This window comes from Anabas testudineus, chromosome 10 (genome assembly GCF_900324465.2).
Source record: "Anabas testudineus chromosome 10, fAnaTes1.2, whole genome shotgun sequence".
NCBI lineage: Eukaryota > Metazoa > Chordata > Actinopteri > Anabantiformes > Anabantidae > Anabas > Anabas testudineus.
This window is the reverse complement of record NC_046619.1, coordinates 13,508,841-13,527,903: the sequence shown is the minus strand read 5'-3', so window position 1 is coordinate 13,527,903 and position 19,063 is coordinate 13,508,841. Positions and strand designations below refer to the sequence as shown.

General features: G+C 40.1%; 3 protein-coding genes across 5 annotated transcripts; all 3 read right to left on the bottom strand.

The window, feature by feature from the left end:
- Positions 1-127: 127 nt before the first annotated feature.
- On the bottom strand, positions 128-9,698 carry slc24a6a (solute carrier family 24 member 6a). 2 transcript variants are annotated; one of them, XM_026357953.1, is made up of 17 exons: positions 9,263-9,698; positions 8,934-9,026; positions 6,511-6,587; positions 6,310-6,384; positions 6,018-6,102; positions 5,217-5,320; positions 4,965-5,039; positions 4,746-4,771; positions 4,579-4,632; positions 4,339-4,475; positions 3,965-4,134; positions 3,095-3,347; positions 2,396-2,562; positions 2,202-2,316; positions 1,732-1,844; positions 1,267-1,332; positions 128-998 (listed from the first exon to the last, which is right to left on the bottom strand). In XM_026357953.1, the coding sequence occupies exons 1-17, from the start codon at positions 9,369-9,371 to the stop codon at positions 888-890; spliced, it is 1,830 nt and encodes a 609-aa protein (XP_026213738.1). In that variant the 5' UTR covers positions 9,372-9,698; the 3' UTR covers positions 128-887. The 2 variants fall into 2 exon arrangements, with proteins under 2 accessions (XP_026213738.1, XP_026213739.1); XM_026357954.1 differs by having other exon boundaries at positions 4,046-4,134.
- Positions 9,699-10,457: 759 nt separating this feature from the next.
- Positions 10,458-14,589, bottom strand: LOC113161028. Of its 2 annotated transcripts, none has more exons than XM_026358518.1 (12): positions 14,540-14,589; positions 13,727-13,862; positions 13,453-13,611; positions 13,097-13,208; positions 12,909-12,959; positions 12,624-12,701; positions 12,453-12,509; positions 12,272-12,331; positions 11,934-11,998; positions 11,698-11,833; positions 11,443-11,495; positions 10,458-10,755 (listed from the first exon to the last, which is right to left on the bottom strand). In XM_026358518.1, exons 2-12 carry the CDS (start codon positions 13,747-13,749, stop codon positions 10,551-10,553), a joined length of 999 nt encoding a protein of 332 aa, XP_026214303.1. In that variant the 5' UTR covers positions 13,750-13,862; positions 14,540-14,589; the 3' UTR covers positions 10,458-10,550. The 2 variants fall into 2 exon arrangements, with proteins under 2 accessions (XP_026214303.1, XP_026214302.1); XM_026358517.1 differs by lacking the exon at positions 14,540-14,589 and adding an exon at positions 14,007-14,529.
- Positions 14,590-14,891: 302 nt separating this feature from the next.
- zdhhc24 (zinc finger DHHC-type containing 24) lies at positions 14,892-18,143 on the bottom strand. Its single transcript, XM_026358519.1, has 3 exons — positions 17,544-18,143; positions 16,961-17,238; positions 14,892-16,449 (listed from the first exon to the last, which is right to left on the bottom strand). Exons 1-3 carry the CDS (start codon positions 17,846-17,848, stop codon positions 16,157-16,159), a joined length of 876 nt encoding a protein of 291 aa, XP_026214304.1. The 5' UTR covers positions 17,849-18,143; the 3' UTR covers positions 14,892-16,156.
- Positions 18,144-19,063: the final 920 nt, after the last annotated feature.

Here is a 19,063-nt window from a genome sequence, read left to right as displayed (position 1 = left end):
TCAGCCAAACTCTGTTGTGAAAATGCAAAAAATTAGATACATCATAGAAAACGTTTTTATGTTTCTCTGTTGTTTTTTTTGTCAGCATTAATCCGTCTCACAATCAAAACAGAAAAATTGTCACAGAACAACAAAAGTGTTTTATTACACAAACATACTCTCAATAACTCTCTTCAAACGCAGACATTCAAAAAACACCTTGTAGCATACGGCCACCTTTGTTCCAGCACAGAAACACAACCTCTGGGCACAGAAGCTTTTAGGAAAAGGGAAGAGGGGCGTGTTATGTACAAGGCCAAGACAACAGTGGCTTAGTGCAATTATCTGGAGCATGTTGATCAGCCATGCATTGCGATTTACAGCTACAACACAAAGGCAGGACAAAAGGTTGACATTAAACTACATAAATACCTGCACAGACTGAGAAGCAACTATATAAATGTACAGGATGTATAATCATCTGGTCATTGAGGTTACTTGTGGCAGTCATACAGTAATAATAAGTAAACTAACACACTTTGGGGTTCCTTATACAATAGTCTTGGTTTCAGAATACAAATTCAATACTTTATAAATTTGTTGTGAGACATAGTGCATCAGTCTGGTCTGATTTCACAAAACTCTGGGTTGGAGGTGCTCAGTACAAAACTATGTAAAATACTCATTTATCAAAGGTAAACAATGTCGCTTTCAGGCAGCCTGTGTCAAACACGCACAGTCACTGTGATATGAAATGAAAATTCATCTGTCCACACATCTGACTGATATTTGCAGCAATGAAGGTGGAAAACAAGTCAAACCAGTTTTATAATCTGAGTATTTGACTATATATGTCTTTTTGTGTGACTCTGAGTATAAGTGTGTGTGTGTGTGTGTGTGTGTGTCCTCTACAACCTCTCAAAGCCAATGGAGCAGAGGAGGAAGATGGCATATAGCAACATGAGACAGAGTCCCAGCCTGCGGTCCAACCTCCAGCGGTTCAGGTGGACACACAGAACCTGAGGAGGGATGGACAGAAAGACAGCGTGTTTAATTTCCTGCTGCAGGGCCACAAATGTAATCTCATATATCCCACAGGCAGAAAACAGAAACAAAAGCTTTCCGTCCTTGGCAGGAAAACAGATCAGATAAAAAATAAAAACTTAGATAAGAAAAACGTGTAGCTGATGTTGGAGCTGACTTTGTTTAATTATGTCGCAATCTCAGAAATAACTTGATTAATTAGTTGAGTTGAACGGGTGAAGTGGCAAACAGAGAACTACTCACAGTAAGAGTGACTGAAGCCAACAGCAGAATCACTGAGTACACCAGACCTTTACTGTTGATTGTCACCTAAAACACACAAAGCAAAACACTCAACACATCGTGTTAAAATCCCTTTAGAGAATTATGTCATATTGTACATTCTAGGTCAGGGGTGGCCAACCATAGCCACAGCCCTGCTTGTTTTCCAACTATCTCTGCAGTTCCTGCTTCTGATTGCTTCTTTTTGCTGTTTCTAGTCTCTACCAACTCTTGCAGGAAATACAGTATCTGGCTCATTAGCTGATAAATGCTCCACTGTCTGTACAGTGAGATATTAGAGGTTTTTGCTGAAAAAACGACACTATAAGAGCGGTGACAGTGAACAAAAACTGTAAATTGATACCATTCACCCTCAGTGGACAGCATTAGGAGGATATTGCTATATTTGAGCTGTAAAAGACACTGAGTGGAGGAAACAGTTGTTACCACTGATCCATAGCTGACGATAAGAGTCCTCAGCGCCCAGGGGAAGCCAAGGCCCAGCAGCACATCAAATATATTACTGCCAATGGAGTTGGACACAGCCATGTCGCCTAATCCTGCAACATTTAACATAAGCACAAACACAAAGTAGAGCAGAGAACCAAACATCCTTTTTCCTGACTCATGACACTTTTAATGTACCTATTTAGATGCACTGTCATGATGCAGTATGACTGATTTAGTTCTATGATGTGAAAAATATAATTATGGGACAGAAAAGTCACAGTCAACAGTCATTTGTTACCCTCTATTGTATGATAAGAAGATAACATTTGTTAAATTAAATGAAAGCTCTATGTGTCATAAAGGTATTAATCACTTACTCTGATTCAGTAGTGTCACATGAAGCAAAGGCAATAAAAAGGCTTTAATCAACAGAGTAAATGTGGTACAGACAGATCAAAGATACACACCTTGTCGAGCGACAATAAGACTGGCCATGCAGTCGGGGACACTGGTGCCAGCTGCCAGAAAAGTGATGCCCATGAGGACGTCTGGGATTCCAAGTGTGTAGCTAAGTATGGTCACCTAGACAGAAGAGAGGTTGTTTGTGGGTGTGTATGTGTTTTTATGTGCATGTGAGCTCTTTTGCCTGTCTGTTTCGTACCATCCAGACCATGAGGTAGGAGAAGAGGGCTATCCACAGTGTGGAGGACAGGAAGGTGAGAAGGTACCAGCGCTGCCACCGCGGCAGGTTGCAGTCAGGGATGGAGAAGTAAAGCAGAAAGCTCACAGGCCAGGAGAGCAGCCACTTCAGACGCACACACCAACCATCTGAAGACAACGCACACACACACACACACAAGTTTCCCCACAGCGATCATTAGTTTGAACTTTAACTAAATTATTCCATGCAACATGGCCCGGGTGTGTTTTGGTGTCACCTCTTGTTAATTAGCTCAATCAATTATGAATCAGCCTGTTGTGTCTCAGGTGCAGCTTCAAGGTGTGAACGTGTGTAGCAGTGTGAATGTGATACGAACAGTCCTGAAACAGGGGGGTGGATACTTGATCACAGCTACAGACCTTCCCAGTGCTGCACCCTGGCTCTATTTTCACTGTAGCTGGTCAAACAGGTGTGAAGTAGGAGGGAAACAGGGTGGACAGGTACTAGTCACACACAGACTCCACCTTATCTGAACATGGATCTGATGGAGTCAAATGTGTTCTTCTTATTTGCATATGTTCTGTTTTGTAGTATTATTTTATATTTTGCAATGACGCAATAGAAATATGAATTCTAACATTAGCCGATTAAAGCCCCATTCTGCCTTTGTGTGAGTGTCTGCCTTCGTTCACCACTCACCTGGCACGGTGAATGGTTTGAAGGGGGCGTTCTCCTTCTGTCCTTCCTCCTGATCTTCCTCCTCCTCCTCTTCCTCTTTGGGTGGTGCCCCCTCTCTCTCTTTACTCCTCTCCCTCTCTCCCTCCAGCCTCTGCCTGTCTCCTTCTGTCACCGTCCTGTTCTCTCTCTCCCAGGGCCCGCTAGCACCCACACCTTCCTCCCCTGAAGTTGCGCCCTCCTCGGGGCCGACCCGAGACCGAATCAGCCTCTGTCTCTGCAGGTGGAGAGGGACGCAGGCAGGATGCAGTGAGGGAATAGAGGGGGAAAAAATAAACTGACATGAGAAACACTGCAGCAAGCTTATGGAAATGACTTCATCTGTGACTAACAACAATATGAGAACTGGCAGGATGAGTGATTAGGCAGCCAGACACGTTAACCGGAGGGGATTTGGAAAGCGTTGATCGAGGGCATGGCAGAGAGCAGAGGCAGCATTGGCAGTCATACTTTAATTTTGGAACTGGAAATGGCAAGCACACACGCAGCAGAGATTTGGAGATAATGTTATGCATTAGACAGCAAACCGGATGGTGTTTGATGTGCTAGGACACATTTGCTCATCTTTCAGGCTATTTATTAAAGGTGCATCCTTTCAACTCTATAACTTAAGGTATCTGCAGACAGCTCTTTTCCCCCAAGATGTTCTGGTTTAAATGCACCATGTAAGCTTTCACTCTATTTATAGTAATTTTACCAATATTAACTCGACAGTGACATGCTGATGTTTAAAATGCTGCACATGCACATTTAAATACCCACCAAACACGGCCGGAAAACTCGACGTGACGGGAACTTGATGTTATGTTTATGGCGAGGGAGCGTGCAGTGTACCTCGTTGATGACCATGCGTCCTGCCATGCGCAGGCGGGTGAAGGGGGTGAAATGCGGGGTGATGAGAAGGCGGAAGCTTGCCTCTGAGAAGGAGAGCTGGTGGGGGTGCAGGTTCAGCAGCTCATCCATCGCCACCACCCCTGAGTCTTGGCCGGCTACCACACACGAGTCTGGGTAAAGCGGAGGTAGATGGAGAAAGAAAGACAACACAGAAAGAGAAGAGAGGGATAAAAATGTTCTATTTAACCCAGTTGCAAATTCACAGAGGAACAGAAATGATGTTGACTGACAGCTTAAACTGTGTCACTAGGTCTATTGAACGCAGCTCAGAGACTGAAAAACACATGCACAAGCTGTACTAAGAGCTCCTGCACCTGGCTTCAGAGGCACCATGTCGTTGTCACATTCTCCAATGGTTCCAACAGCAGTCGTCCGTCGCAAGCTGCTCAGACACGGCTGTCCTGCCCTGCTGCAGTGTCGCTCCACCAGGCTGCACAGTGATTTGTTGAATCTACAGAACACAAACACAGACATTGTGCTTTTAGTGGGCGAGACATGCGTGGTGACTTGATACAAACAGGATGGGAATGTGGGAGGAAGAGAACGTCACTCACTTCATGATGATTATATAGATGCCATACATGGAGATCAGGATGATGGTCTCCCACCTGACACATGCACAACAACACAGATTCATAGTAATCACATTAGCACATAACATGTTGTTGATCTCATATCCAAACAGGAGCTGATTAGTCAAAACATTTTGTTTGATTCTTACCACACAACTTTTTCATCATAGATCACCTGAAAATAAAATAAAAATAAACTTCAAAGATATACTAGTAGTTCTTCCACTATAACAGACAGTAATGGATAAACAATGCATTTTTCGCATGTCACTGCTCAGTACATACAAAGACAATTAACAATTCAATTCAGGGGATTGTCTATAACCCTGCTGTCTTTGTTCTTATAGTTATGCCACAGGTCTTCTCACCAGAATAAGCACCACTATGGACAGGATGTAGAAGACCGCATCACGAAACAGAGGCCACCAGCTCAGAGATATAGTCTGGAGAGAATGGACAAAGTTAATTTCTATTACTTCATCTTATGTGTCATATTCATCCTGTGATGACTGTGCGAGTTACTGAAAGTATTTTCGTTAGAAGAAAGAAGAAACAAACAAATAAAAAATATCTATCTGAATAATAACTGGCGAGTTGCTCCTGTATTTATGTGGGTGTACCTGTCCAGAGAAGATGCCACAGATGCCAATGATGACCAGAATGTTAAACACTGCTGATCCCACGATGGTTCCCACTCCCACATCTCCCTTCGTGATAAACACCCCTGCAAACACACAACAGGAAAGAGTCATAAATCATAAGCAAAGAATAATTAAATGTGACAGTGTTGTGACAGAAAGAATGATTATATCTGCCTCCCATACACATGAAGGATATAAAGTAGAAACAAAGATGTAGTTTATCTTTCCTCTGAACAGAAATATTAAATCTTCAGTTTATAACCACAGGGGCCTGGAAGATATCTTTATTCTAAACTCCTGATTATGGAATATTTCATGAATATCACCTCTTGTAAAAGACAGTTTTTTATTCTGAGAGTAAAAGAGATCATTTCAGATGCATTTAATATTCTTAAGCTTCATGGATTTAGAACTAAGGGTTTCTGGCAAATACATAGCAGCTAATAACTGGCTCAACTTGAAATACAGTATATGAAGGGTCCAGTATCATCTCTGTAATCTAACCACCACGTCACTAAGTGTTAACGTCAGTAATGACCAATAAACTTGGTTCCTGTCCAATCAGAAACATCCTCTCTTACAGGTCTGGGAAGTAAAACAGCAAAATCAACATCATCTTTGTTTTCAGTCTACCAAATGCTAATCAGCTGACTACATTCAGTTGACTTTTCTTGTTCCTTCTCAGGTAACATGGTCCCCCATTACGATTGCAGATAAATGGAGTGCTGATGTAGCAGTTATTAGAGAGAGTTACTGATCAGACAAGTGTCATATACTGACCAATCAAAGAGGTGAAGAGCTCGGGGGCCGAGCTCCCAGCAGCCATGAAAGTCGCCCCAGCAACATCCTGACTGAGCTCAAGGTTCTGCAGGACACGGGTTAAAGGTTAAAGGATTTATTGACAGTAAGAAAAAGTATTGAGTCACTTCAGTGTAATCCTTAAAAGGGTTTAAAGGTTAAAAAATATCTGATGCTTTCATAAGAGGCTTGGACACATGGAGAAAACATCAATTATGAATTTAGAAATAAAAACAACATTTTCAACCACACTAGTTATGTCTTTAGTTCATACCTCTGATACTTTTTCCAGAGATGGCACGAAGTAAACGTCGCACACGATGGCCAGTGCATGAAACATATAAATAGCCTGTAAAATGCAAGAGATCCATCACAGGCTGCATGACTTATACAGTCTGTGTACTTGTGAGTTAATGCGCTAAACTGAAGCTTCTTTCTTTTCGAATTCTGGCTCGGCACCCGAACAAATACTCACACAGAGAACGTGAAGCAGTACTGCTCCCTGTCTCCTCTGGTCCTGAGTGAAGATGTCTTCAGGAAACTCACTGATAGCTGCAGAAGAGATGTAGAGACGCAGGTTCAGGTTTATCCTGACAACAACAATGTTCAAGTGGAGGGTCCACCACATGACATTTGAAACATCTGATATTGTTTAACACAGAAAACAAAGACTTTATCAAGTAAACTTGAACATTATCAATCAAAATAAAGCAACAAATGAAAACCTACACAGGATAAAATGGCTTGTAGTAAAATAATGCAGCTAACCCCACTGCTGTGACTGAGCCAGTGTGAAGAATGAATGAAACAGCTGATGCTAAACAGCAAATACAACAAAGTGCAATATCAGTGTGTTGCATGAAGTAAAACTGTGCTTCATCTAATTGCCAAAGTTTTTTTGTCTTATTTTAGGATTTATTATAAAAAAATGAGAAATCAGACAGAAAATCTGCAACATTTCGACTTTGAGGAGTCTCAATTCTCCACAGCAAGGTCAACACTGAATAAAAATGAAATGACTCTTTCTCTTTTATTGCTGCTTGGTTTCAGAACAGACTCCCACTAAATGTCAAGGTTATTTCTGCGTCGTTAACTTTGTGTGTTTAATGTACATAATTATTCTTTTCCCTCTGTCAACACTTCTTATTTTAACTCGCCATTAAGGGTTTTCTTCTTCCTGTAAAACACTTTGTAATATCTGTTTGCTAAACTTGCTTTGTCTGTTAGAAATTACTTGCATAATTTTGAACCTCTAATTCACCTCTATGCAACCTCCTGCACACAATTCTTCATTCAACAATCACTCATTAAGTATCCATTTGTGAAAGATGCCACCTCTGTGTTGCTGTTATCCCAATATATGTGATATCATGATACACATCGTATTGCGATTCTTTCCAGTAGCTGTGTTGTTGTTGTTGTTGTTGATGTTTTAATATCTTCAATGTATTTTAAGAACATTCTGAAAACAAAATGTGTGATTTTGGCCAGTTGTCGTCTGTTTCAGCCGGCTGTTTTAGAAACAGTGTCAAAGTAGACAGACGTGTTTAAGCAAATGAGAAAAACTGCAATGGAAAAATAATCAACAGATGAATCAACAATTTAAATAATCGTTTGCAATAAGCTCTTGTGGCTCTACCCTTCACCTCCAGTCACTTGTGTGTTGCAAGAGTGAAATGTGAGTGAGACCCAAGATGGGTGATGTGGTTGTGTTTCCCATGGCAACAGAGGCAGGGGCCAAGACAGATTGCATTAAAGTGGAGTACCCGGTCATGTGACTAAGCCATTTCAGTTCCATTATAATTGAGTTTCTTCTTGAGTTCTTTAAAATCGCTCCACTTGTCTCTCATAATATCTACATCCACACATTTATACTGATTCTCTTTCCTACTTCATTCAAAATCTTAAAAAACCTTCAGGTGGATCTGATTCAGATGAGTTAGATAATGCATCACAGTCAAACTCTGTCCACGTCTAAGAGAGTATTTTGCCAGACTACTCTGTCTTGCACAGAAGCCCAAACAACAACAAAAAAAAGACATTTATTATAACGCTGTGCAAAAGGCTAATCTGGAAACTTGCATTTCAAGAGGCTTTACCCACATGGTCAGGACTTAAAAAATCTCAGCTGAAGATGAACGTCACAAATGGCAAAATGAAACAAATGAGATAAGACTGGATGAGACCATGCACAGGAAAATACCGTGCATTTAGAGGCTAAGATGCATCACATGTAGACCAAGATCAAACGATATATTTCATCACCAAGAGCAGGATGATGCTCTTTATAAAAATATGTTTAATTTGAAGAAAATAACTTTCAGGTCTTGAAGATAATCTGCACTGTATTTTCCTGAGGCAATACGTTTTTTTTTACTACAAAATCTCTTCATCTCAATATCAAAGCATCAGATTCAGTCACTGTTTGTCTTCCAAACACAGAACCAAGTGATGAGAGACCTGCTGATGAGTGCATCATCAGGTCATTATGACGGACAGCTCTATATGCACGTGGCATCCAACTGCAAATTCAACATTCAGTTTCCTAGCAACTGGGTCCCTCAAAGACTGTGTTTAAACATCTAGATGTGCAGAGTTTGAATAAATGAAGAATGAGATGAACTGGAGAGATGGATCAATGGATGGAGGAGACAGACTTAGATGAAGCACATTAATAGAGCTGGAGCAGCATACTCTCACACTGTCTCTGCACACACTGGTACAGTTACTGTACATATATCAATGCATGAATATCCAAGCCCAAACTTTAATTTAGGACGGCTACAAAAAAAAAAAAAAAAACTCTTTACAACTTAACATGTTCACATGTGACTGTCTGCATTTGTTTTACATGACAAAACTCTTCCTTAATCATAAACAAGTCATAAGCTGTCTCACCAGATCTAGAAATACTGTCCGTCTGGTTGGTGTCTTCTTTTTTCTGAATGATTTCTCTCTTGGACATGGAAATGCCACCATCCACAGTGGGTCCTTGGGGATTTAAAAAAGAGAAAGTGTCATATAAACACACACACTACTACTAATAACACTACTTTAAGTTATTGCACTGTAGATTATTGTGTTGGTACTATATAGTATTATTAACAGTATGAGTATTAAAAACGAATATTTACATAATGATAATGTTCATAATTAAAGGCTAAATAACACAACAACTGATTAATTTAAAATCTGACATCATAATAGTTTAATATAATTTCAAGCACCTGCAACATCACTAAAGTGGACGATCCAGGCGGCTGCGATCAGACCGACTCCACACACGCAGAACCGGCGGAGTCGCCGCGGCTGCCTCGGTCTCCTCGGCGCCTTCATCCCGCCGCCGCCGCCGCCGCTCTCCGGTTCAGAACATGTCGCCGCCGCCGCCCCCGAGACTCCTCTCACACACAGCCCGGTCCTCTCGTCACAGACTGGATTCAACTGGCCTGTTGCTCTGGTTTTTATTTTTTTTCTGCTTTACCGTCTTTCAGCTCTTCTGGCTTTAATCTCCATCCACGGTGCAGGAGGATGTTGGAGATGTGAGTGCTGCCATCAGCATGTCAGCATCCACAGGCTTCAGTTTCCAGCAGACATGTTGAGTCGAGGCACCCGACGTGAAAACATGAATCGTTTCACGCCGTCATCGCATCCTTCCTGCCCTAGATCGGGTCCTCCCTTTATGATTTTGGGAATAGGGGTGTTTTCCAGGGGAAGATGTTAGTTCCTAAGCCTTGGGAGCAGTGACGTCATGACACACGACCAACCAGGAAGTGCGGAGCTGGTGGCTCTAAAATGTCACGTTTGATCCGCCAGTGTTCAACAAACTGATCCGATAAATTAAAGAAATGACTTAGTGCAAATATATGAGCGTCCACAATGTGAGTGTTTTACTCTGCCAACGATTCATTGCAAGCATGGCTTTTACACCAACTAATAAGTTTATTAATAATATGTATAATTCTCCAATAAATGTCTTGGCCAAACCTCCTTATAGTAATAATAATAATAATAATAAAGGTTATTATGTGTTTCTGTTAAATTAATGATTATTGAAGTTTAAACTTATTTTACTTAAGTTGTAAATCACGACAGATGAAGAAGAATTCTTAAAACAGATATATTGACTTTGAATTTATTTGAAATGAATTAGATTGTGCATCTTAATGAAACATTTTTGTTTCAGTTCAAGTCTGATATGTAGCTGCAAACAGGACAGACCTTTTCTAAAATGTGAATTAATAGTTTTTTTAAATTCAAAGTAGGTGCAACCACAGTTGGAGCTGTGTTTGACAATTGTCTTTGGGTAAATATAGAAAATTAATCTGAATATAATTTTCATGTTTTAATGTGTCAAATGTCTTTTCTGCATTTTTTGTCATAGACTTTTTACTAAAAAGTGTTTGAACAAACGAGAATCTCTTCAATAAAGCTTTTATTGTGTGCTGTGTTCAACTACAATAAACAACTAACAATCAGAGATGTGAATGGACACATTCATAACTAGGAGTATTAAGATCACATAGGGGGTAAGGCACCATAGTGCACTCTGCAGTAAGGCTGTAACATCAGACGTGCACTTCTCCACAAGGTGTTGATGGAAAACAAGTCGTATTTTGTTGCACAGATTCCAGAAGTCACAAAGCCCAAAACAGCAAAAAGGAAAATGCACAGTATAAATATTCCAACTTTATGGACGGCTGTCTTCAAGGTACCTGCACACCTTCAACAATGGAGAAACCAGGGGGACGACAACAAGGGAGGGAAAAAGAAGAGAAAAACTGTGTGATCATCATGCATGTTCCAGAAAAGAATATAATGTTCCTACACTTTCTTCCTTTTGTACATGCTAAAGTCTTTAGTCATATTTATCGAGCATCTCTGAATAGGAAGCTGGTCAAAGCTTCACAGAGTGACACACTAGAGTATGTCACTCAACATGTCATGTTCCTAAATAAGGAAATCATCTCCACCAAAATGTAAGAGCTCTCCAGAGGTGTCCTAACTGGTTAGGGGTTACCAGGAGAAGGTATTCAGACAGCAACATATGTGCATGTTCTGTGGGAGGAGAAACGTTTCTAACACTCATTAAAAGATACAGTTTGGACAAAAATTAAATAGTTTTCATGACAAATCTTGTTATTACTGTGGTTTTTACCAAAGAAAAGTGATGATTACAACTCTGAGCGTCACAAATTCATTAAAAACAAGATGCATTTAGACAAATCACTGTTTTCTCTGGAGTTGTTTGATTCAGCAGTTGTAACCATAATAAAATCACTGCACACTGAGCAATGAATGGTTTTAATGTTACAAGGAGGCTTATATGAATCAGAAATATTATCACAGCACCAACACCGAAATGCTCCCTCTTAGGGCCCAAAACTACTTTCTAATGAAATTGAAGTACCTTTTGGTCGTGAGACTTGGAGATTTCAGCAGCTCCTCACCATCAGTTTCTCCCTGAAAACACAGTACCACTAATCTGTCAAAGTCTACAGTCATCTCACTGCTGTCTGACACACTCTGTAGTGACACACACACACACACACACACACACACTATCATAGTCACCTATAAAAGTACAGGAAAATCAACGGGTTAATATGTATGGTATAATTTAAAAGAATCAACAGTGTAAACACGACTCAGAGGGAGTTCATACATGTCTTAGATGTTTGTACTGTGGTGTGCTGGTTTTCACTTTAGTCGAGGAGGCCAGCAGCTTGATTTCCTCTGCAAAGGACAGAACGGGACTGGGCAATCCTTCCCTCTGTCCGATTTGGTCATTCATAGAAAAGCTGCAAACCAACACCAGGCACACATTTTAGTGTGGATGTAAACATGTGGTTCAGTCTATGTCATGGTATTCATAAACAGTAAGAGTATTTGGTGTATTACAATGCAGCCTCATCCTGTCTGTCCTCCAACTGTTTCCTCAGCTCTTGATTCGTCAGCCTCAGTTCCTGGGGCAGAGAAACACGATGCGACAACAAAATACAGTGGCATGAAAAAGTATGTGGACTGTTTAATTTCATGGTTTCCTGCATTTATTTATCATGACATGCATAGTTATTTGTGTAGTTACATCTGGCATTGGTCAACTTTAAACCTGTACATTTACAGTCTGTTCTATAATGCATTAGAACATCATATGACTGCAATAGTAATAGTAATTTTACAAGAATGCAATGTGTACATTCTTACTAAAAATCAGCATTAATAAATTAAAACCTTACTGTTATGAAATTGGAACATTCTTCTATGGTTTCCTCTAAGTACTTTAACTTCAAGTTTTTCTGCGAAAAGATACAGAACCATAAATATTATCACTCTGAACATCAAATTTAAATTTAATAATTTATATTAATTATTATTAGTTGTTAAGTCACTGCTTAGTGCTGTTGTCACTGTTTCTACCTGATGAATAACATCATCCTTATCCTGCAGCCAGATGTCAGCCTCCCCCATTCCTTTCTGAAAGAAACACATTGAATTAACAATCAGGACCTAGTTGATGGTTTTAAGAAACTAACGGGAGCTGGTTGTATGGAAAACTATACATCTCCAAGTTTTAATTCCTGGTGTTACCTCCAGAGTTTGGATTGCAACCTTGAACTTGCTTAAATTACTCTTGTCCTGTTCTCTCTCTTGATGGAGGCTCTTGAGCTGAAAAGGTCAGAATTACATTTAAATGTGGAAATAGTTGTCTAATTTATGCACCACCTCTATCCACAACATGAAAAGCTGATAACAAAGTCAAAAGCCATCAGCACAATTCCTACTGAAATTAAATGGGATCACAGAATACTTTGGCCCAGTGCTCCAGTATAATACAGATTAAGGTTGTTGTGTGAAAGATGAATAACATAATACCTCTGCATTCAGTTTCTTATTTTGTTCCTTCATCATGGTGGCTTCCTCCTCCTGCACAAAAACTCAACAGCATGAAGGGTTTTTTTCTAAACTTAATTCACTGTTAGACATGATCAACAATAAAGGCAGCATCATATCCACAAAATATCTTTTTACACCGTAACACAATATTGATTTTGGCTACTCACCAACCTATGAATCTTTATACCACTGCATTTCTGCACATCCAGATCATTTGACAGGTGGGAGCCACAGGGCTCTGCTTCAATCTGCTGTGCTGCACTGATGGTCTTCTCCAGGCTGACAGACACACAAACACAAGGTCCTGAATAACCAAAGTGTTAAGACACTGATTTAAAACCACAAACCAAGAAAAGAAAGCACAGAACAACAAAGAAAAAAATAGGAACAGTTATGTAGTTACTGTCCACACACTCACTGTGTTCAAGGCAGCATAGAGATCAAACACAATTACAGATAATCAACATAAAAGAGGACTGCGGCGAAAGGTTTGACAGTCAGACAGTCATGTGTAACTAGTTACGTTTTCACTTGTGTTTTGAGGACAGCATTCTCTGAGCGCAGTGCTGCCATATCATCATCTGCAACATCCAGCCATTGTCTCATCTCAGCATTCAGGTCCTTTAGCTGATTCTGGCTGTATTCCAGCTCAGCTATAACCTCAAGCATCTCCTTCAGTGTCCTACACACACACACACACACACACAAAAGCACAGCAGAGATAAAGTTACATAAATTGCTGCTAAGTAAACTTGTAAAGATTTTAGATGTAGGTTCCTACAGTGAACATCACTCACATGTTTTCTTCTGTGTCGTCCATCCTGAGGGTTTATTCCTCCCTCCTCCTGCTTCAGATCAACATATGATCCACCATCAGGGGTGATGCACAGCTTGTAGGACACATCCAGAGAAAATGTTCACTTCTTTATAAAGCTGTAATACCACATAAAACACAATTTAATTCATGTTTCATGGTGGAACAACCTAGTGCATGCTTCTTTTAACAACAGGCAACAGCCTTTTTCTGAAGAAACCAATATTAATGCTTTCTCAGACTAAGATCATCAGATAACTCACCCTCAGCGTGATTTCGACTCTGCAGCAGTCAGCATTAACTTAAAATTTGTAATATGGATAATGCTGCAACCATCAAGTATAACATTAGTAAAAGTGTAAGGTATTGCTAATTAGCATAGCTAACTCACTGTGACTGACCTACAGCCGGCCAATAATGCCAATACATTAAAATATTATTATTAATATGACATTTTTGGCTAGCTAAAGCTAATATATTCCAAGAGTTGCACACATTAACACGGCTTTATAGAAGACAAGGTCTGAGCCTTTTAAGACACAGATATCCTTTAATTAGCTAACGCTACATTTTCACTGACTAGCTAAATACTACCGTTAGTTAGCTAACATTACCACTAAGTGGTTAACGGGTAACGCTAGCTGGCTAGCTAATGTTAGCTTTAGTAAAAGTTACTATACTGCTCCGACAAATAGCTCATGCTATTGATGCGTATTTAGAAATTAAATACAATAATTTTAGAAATTAAACACAAACTAATATGATTCTAGCAGCTAGTTGAACTGTGTGTAACAACCTGCCCTGTCACGCTCGGGAAGCCCGCAGGTTACTGTGCACCTGGCAGTTAGCAGCAGTTAGCAGCAGCTAGCTGGGTTTAGAAACTAACGGCTGTAATAACACAAGACAAACATGTGTTTATAAACAGGTAAGAAACAAACATATTCATCTATTAATATATCTGAGGATGGTCCCAAAATCTGTATTGGTCTAAATATAATCACACTTATATCGTTTACTGCTAGTTTGAGAGTAGCCTCCTCACCTCTCTATTATAGACATATAGGGCTCTTTTAATAGTCAGTGATCATTACTAAATCAGAACACACATTTTAAAACCCAAATTTCATGTTTTAATTATAATTATTACAACAATACAACTTTTTTTTCCAGAGTGTCCCTTCATGAAATTTATTTAAGCGATTTCAAAAAGCAGAAACACATCAAATGATGTGACCCAAATAGTACAAAACAAAGAAAAGGAAGAAAGCTGACATATATATTTAGAATAAAAAGCAACAACATGTAAACTGTTTTGATTGTGGTGCAATCTGTTGTCTAAAAGAAAGGCTTGAAAGATTTCACTCTAATTTAAGGCAAAGAGAAAATCACATAACGCAGAGGAAGAGGAAAGAAGATGAGGTAATGGAAGTTCAGACGCCATCAACATGTTAGCAGCGTCCATAATCCAGAGTACATAAGACCAAATAAAATATAATCAAAACAAACAGGCACCTGAACACATCACAATTCAAATATATATATTTAGGAAAAACTGTGAAAGAAGCATTTCAAATGTATTGTGTCAATTTGTATACTAACCTGTATACTGATGGCAAAAGATGAGAGACAGCTTTGCTCTAGCAGACGTCATGTTATATACTTAGGTTTAATTTTGGTTTGTAGTAGTCCCTCACTGAAACATGGAGGAAGAGTCACGTGACATCTATAGGTAGGTTTCTTAATACTGTATACACCAAATAACTTTACATTAGTCTGTAAACAGGAACACTAGGCGTTCAGACATCACTGTGAACCCCTTATTTGTGTTTTACCGTCTCACTGGCAAAATCCAGTGTAATGGCTGTGATTTTTATAATCCTATTGTATGTTTACGAACAGTGCACGCCAAATTTAGGCAGATTAAGCGTGAGAGTTAAGTAGTCAGAAATTCCAACACACCGACTTCCCAAGAGTCATAGTCAGCAAATGTGAGTGCTTGTTAATTAGGGTTTATACATTTTTCATGGTCAACAAAATACATTCTTGTTTCAAGTGTTGTTTACATATGTTTTCAGCACTCAGGTTGCCAAAGTAACACTGCTAATTTCTGTGTTAATATTCTGAGGCCAGCCTCATTGAGTGTACCGACTATCTGTCGGTGAAAGTCTGTGCATCTTTTCACAGCAGACCCACAATTTCTTTGCCCCAGCACAGGGGCTACAGAGAAGAGACTGGTACAGAGTTTGACCCGGCAACATCTTTAGCAACCACACACTGTTCTAACTTCTTCCTAACCCAAGCTACCTCTTCTTGAACTGAGGTGACCTTCCCAGCTGCTGCTCCCCAGTAACAATCCCCATCACCACTACTAGAGTAAAGATGTGCAGCCTGTTAATGTTCAGATTTTCAGCTGTTACCGGGAAGGTTCCAGGGATCCTGTGACCTGGAAGTTTATCCCATCTCCAGGCAGAGGTGATGTGATGAGTGGGCAGAGCCAGCAGAGATACCAGCGAATGCCCAGAGTGTGACGCAGGTTGCCCTGGAGTCCCAGGTTGTAGGGCCGGCGGGATGAGTACCACTCCCTGGTGGTCTGTCCCCGAAACAGCAGGAAGAGGTGGAAGAAGAAGAAGGCGGACACCAGCAGAAAGCCCACCACGCATGTGTCTGCAATGAAGGCGAAGGCAAAGGCACGTGCAGAGACCTGGCCTAGGACACATAAAACAGACACAGTTAGTAATGACACTCCTGACTTTGGTTATACACCAGAGGTATAAAGACAGTATCTGTCCAGTTTTATAATTAAAGAGCGATTAGTAACCTTCAGTGTGTATAAAATTAAATAAAAGACAAGAATTCCCCTAGGGATGAAAGCACTGTTTTTCCCCATTCACTATTTACTCAGTTTGACTTTTAAAGTGTCATCCACATATATTAATTAATGCAACTGCTGTTCCCTGTGGAACAATGTGGGTGATTAAGAGGACAATATAACCGGACATTTATCAAGTGAGCAGATAAATGTAGAGGACACAGGAAAAACAAAGAAGTAAATAGCAAGAATCAAGGGTTTGTTGTGTGTAAGGGCTCGTACAGGGTTTAATTAAGGAGATCCCTGTATCTATTTTTAAAAGAGCATACAGAAGGAAAGACAACTGTAAGATTTATACTTTATTTACCACAGTTATAGCAAATATAGATGACAGATAACAGATATTACCTGAAACTAACATGATCCACGGTATGAGCAGCAGCAGGATGCTGTGCACAGTCACCCCCTCCTTCAGTATGACAATGAAGACCTCTGCGTTCATCAGTGTGGCGTACAGGAGCCCAGACCACATAAAGAGCAAGCAGCACAGGAAGTACCGGTAATTACGGAAACCAACACACTGGCCAAAAAAGACACAGTGGTGATCCCGCCGCAGCACACACACCTTACAGTCGTAGCAGTGAGAACAGCGTGGAGGAGTGTGTGTCTCACATGTATAGCAGTACCTGTGTTATGATAAGAAATAATATTTAGGTTCAGAGATGTTTTTAAACAACAAGCTGGTGTATATCTGGTTAATCATGTTTTCTGTGAAGGGGATTCAGAGATCTTGCAAGAACACAAATATGTTGTATTTAACAAAAGGAAAAGACCAGAAGCACACAGGTATGCAAGTACAGGTGTCCACAGACAGTTGGGCATGCAGTTTACTGTTTATTCAGGCAAAGACACAATACCACTATAATGCTAAACTCTAATGGCTATTGATTCTGTCAGGTCTATAACCATCTCCAGGCTGCTCTTTCCTTACCTCCACCCCTGGCCAATACCCTCTCCACCCAGGAACACCCCCTTGATGCTGGGGCTGGTTCTGAGGAAGAGCAGGGCGTTCCAACAGATGTTTCCCAGCAGGAAGTACTGGCCCAGCAGGTGAATCATCTTCCACCATGAGGACCACTCCGTCTTCTTCTGATCCGCCTCCAGCGGAGCCTCAACCAGGACCAGGTAGCTCACCTCCCCAGTAATGGAGAAAACCAGGAAGGTGTTGAGCGCCACTGGCAGGTGGCGACACACCCTGTCGACCCTACTAAACATTTTGCTGGCAAAACTCGTCATGTTTCCTGCGCGTCCAGCGATTCTCTGTGTTTGAATCACAGCTCAAAGCACAATGAGCTCAGTGGAAGGACTGGTTTGACAGACGCACGGTGGCAGCCGTCTGTTAGCTTAGTTAGCTAATAACCGCTCCATTAGCTTTCTGACTGACATTAAATCTACCGCATTATATTAACAATACCCAGAGGACCTTAAGAACAAATTAACGTAATATAGGGTTTTAAGTGTGGCGCTGTTACTCTATAAACAAATTTCCTTACCACGATCTACTGCGAGTGGACGGAATCGGGCGTCTGCCAGCGACTGTTACACGAAAATATTTCCGTAGTGCAACAAGATACTTCGTTCCGCTTTCATTTTTCTGTCGTCGCTTCAAAATAAACATCATAACGTAATATAGATGAACACAAACTACACTGAAACAGTTAGCTGATAAGCAATTAGTCAGTCGATTAAAATATAGCTATGTAATATGTTTCAAAAACATGCTGGTATTTTTTGTTAATAGTTCTTATTTTTCATGCATATGTCATGTCAAATGCAATTTCATGGTTCCAGCTTCTCAAAAAATGCCTCTAAACACAAATAATAATAAAAAAAATGTCTGAGTTTCTGATTTTGTTATTTATCGGATAACAAATAATCAGAAATATCAGATGAATATATAGTGAAAATAGACATGTTAATGCATTAGTTATTTATTTTCAACAGTACAAGAGCCACAAGATTTTACACACTGAATACTATGCTGCTTCAGTGCATTTTTGTTTGCACTGAAGCCCTTTATTTTCCCTTTACCCTAACCTAACATAATAAAATCCCTAAAATAAACCCCTTAACCTTTTTTTTAAACTTTTTTTTAATGTTGCACAACATCCTAATCCTAGGCCATAATAGAGGGCAAAGGTGTACATTCAAAATACATTCAGTATGTACACTATATATAAGTAAATATCCTCAGTAGGCAAGTCAATGATGCTTTCTGTAATCCCTCAATAATCAGGAAATAGGTAGAAATTAGCTGGGAATAAATATGTTGAGCCATAATAAATGAATAATATGTTTCTTTTATCTTTTCACCTAAGTGGATGCTTCTACAACTTTAGTTTCAGTCATGATGGGGGATCATAAAAAGCCGTCATTACTTTTTAAGCATGTCCATGTGTGGATTTGCAGCACGCCTCTGGTCCCTCCCTCAAAGCTCAGACCTTAATCCAT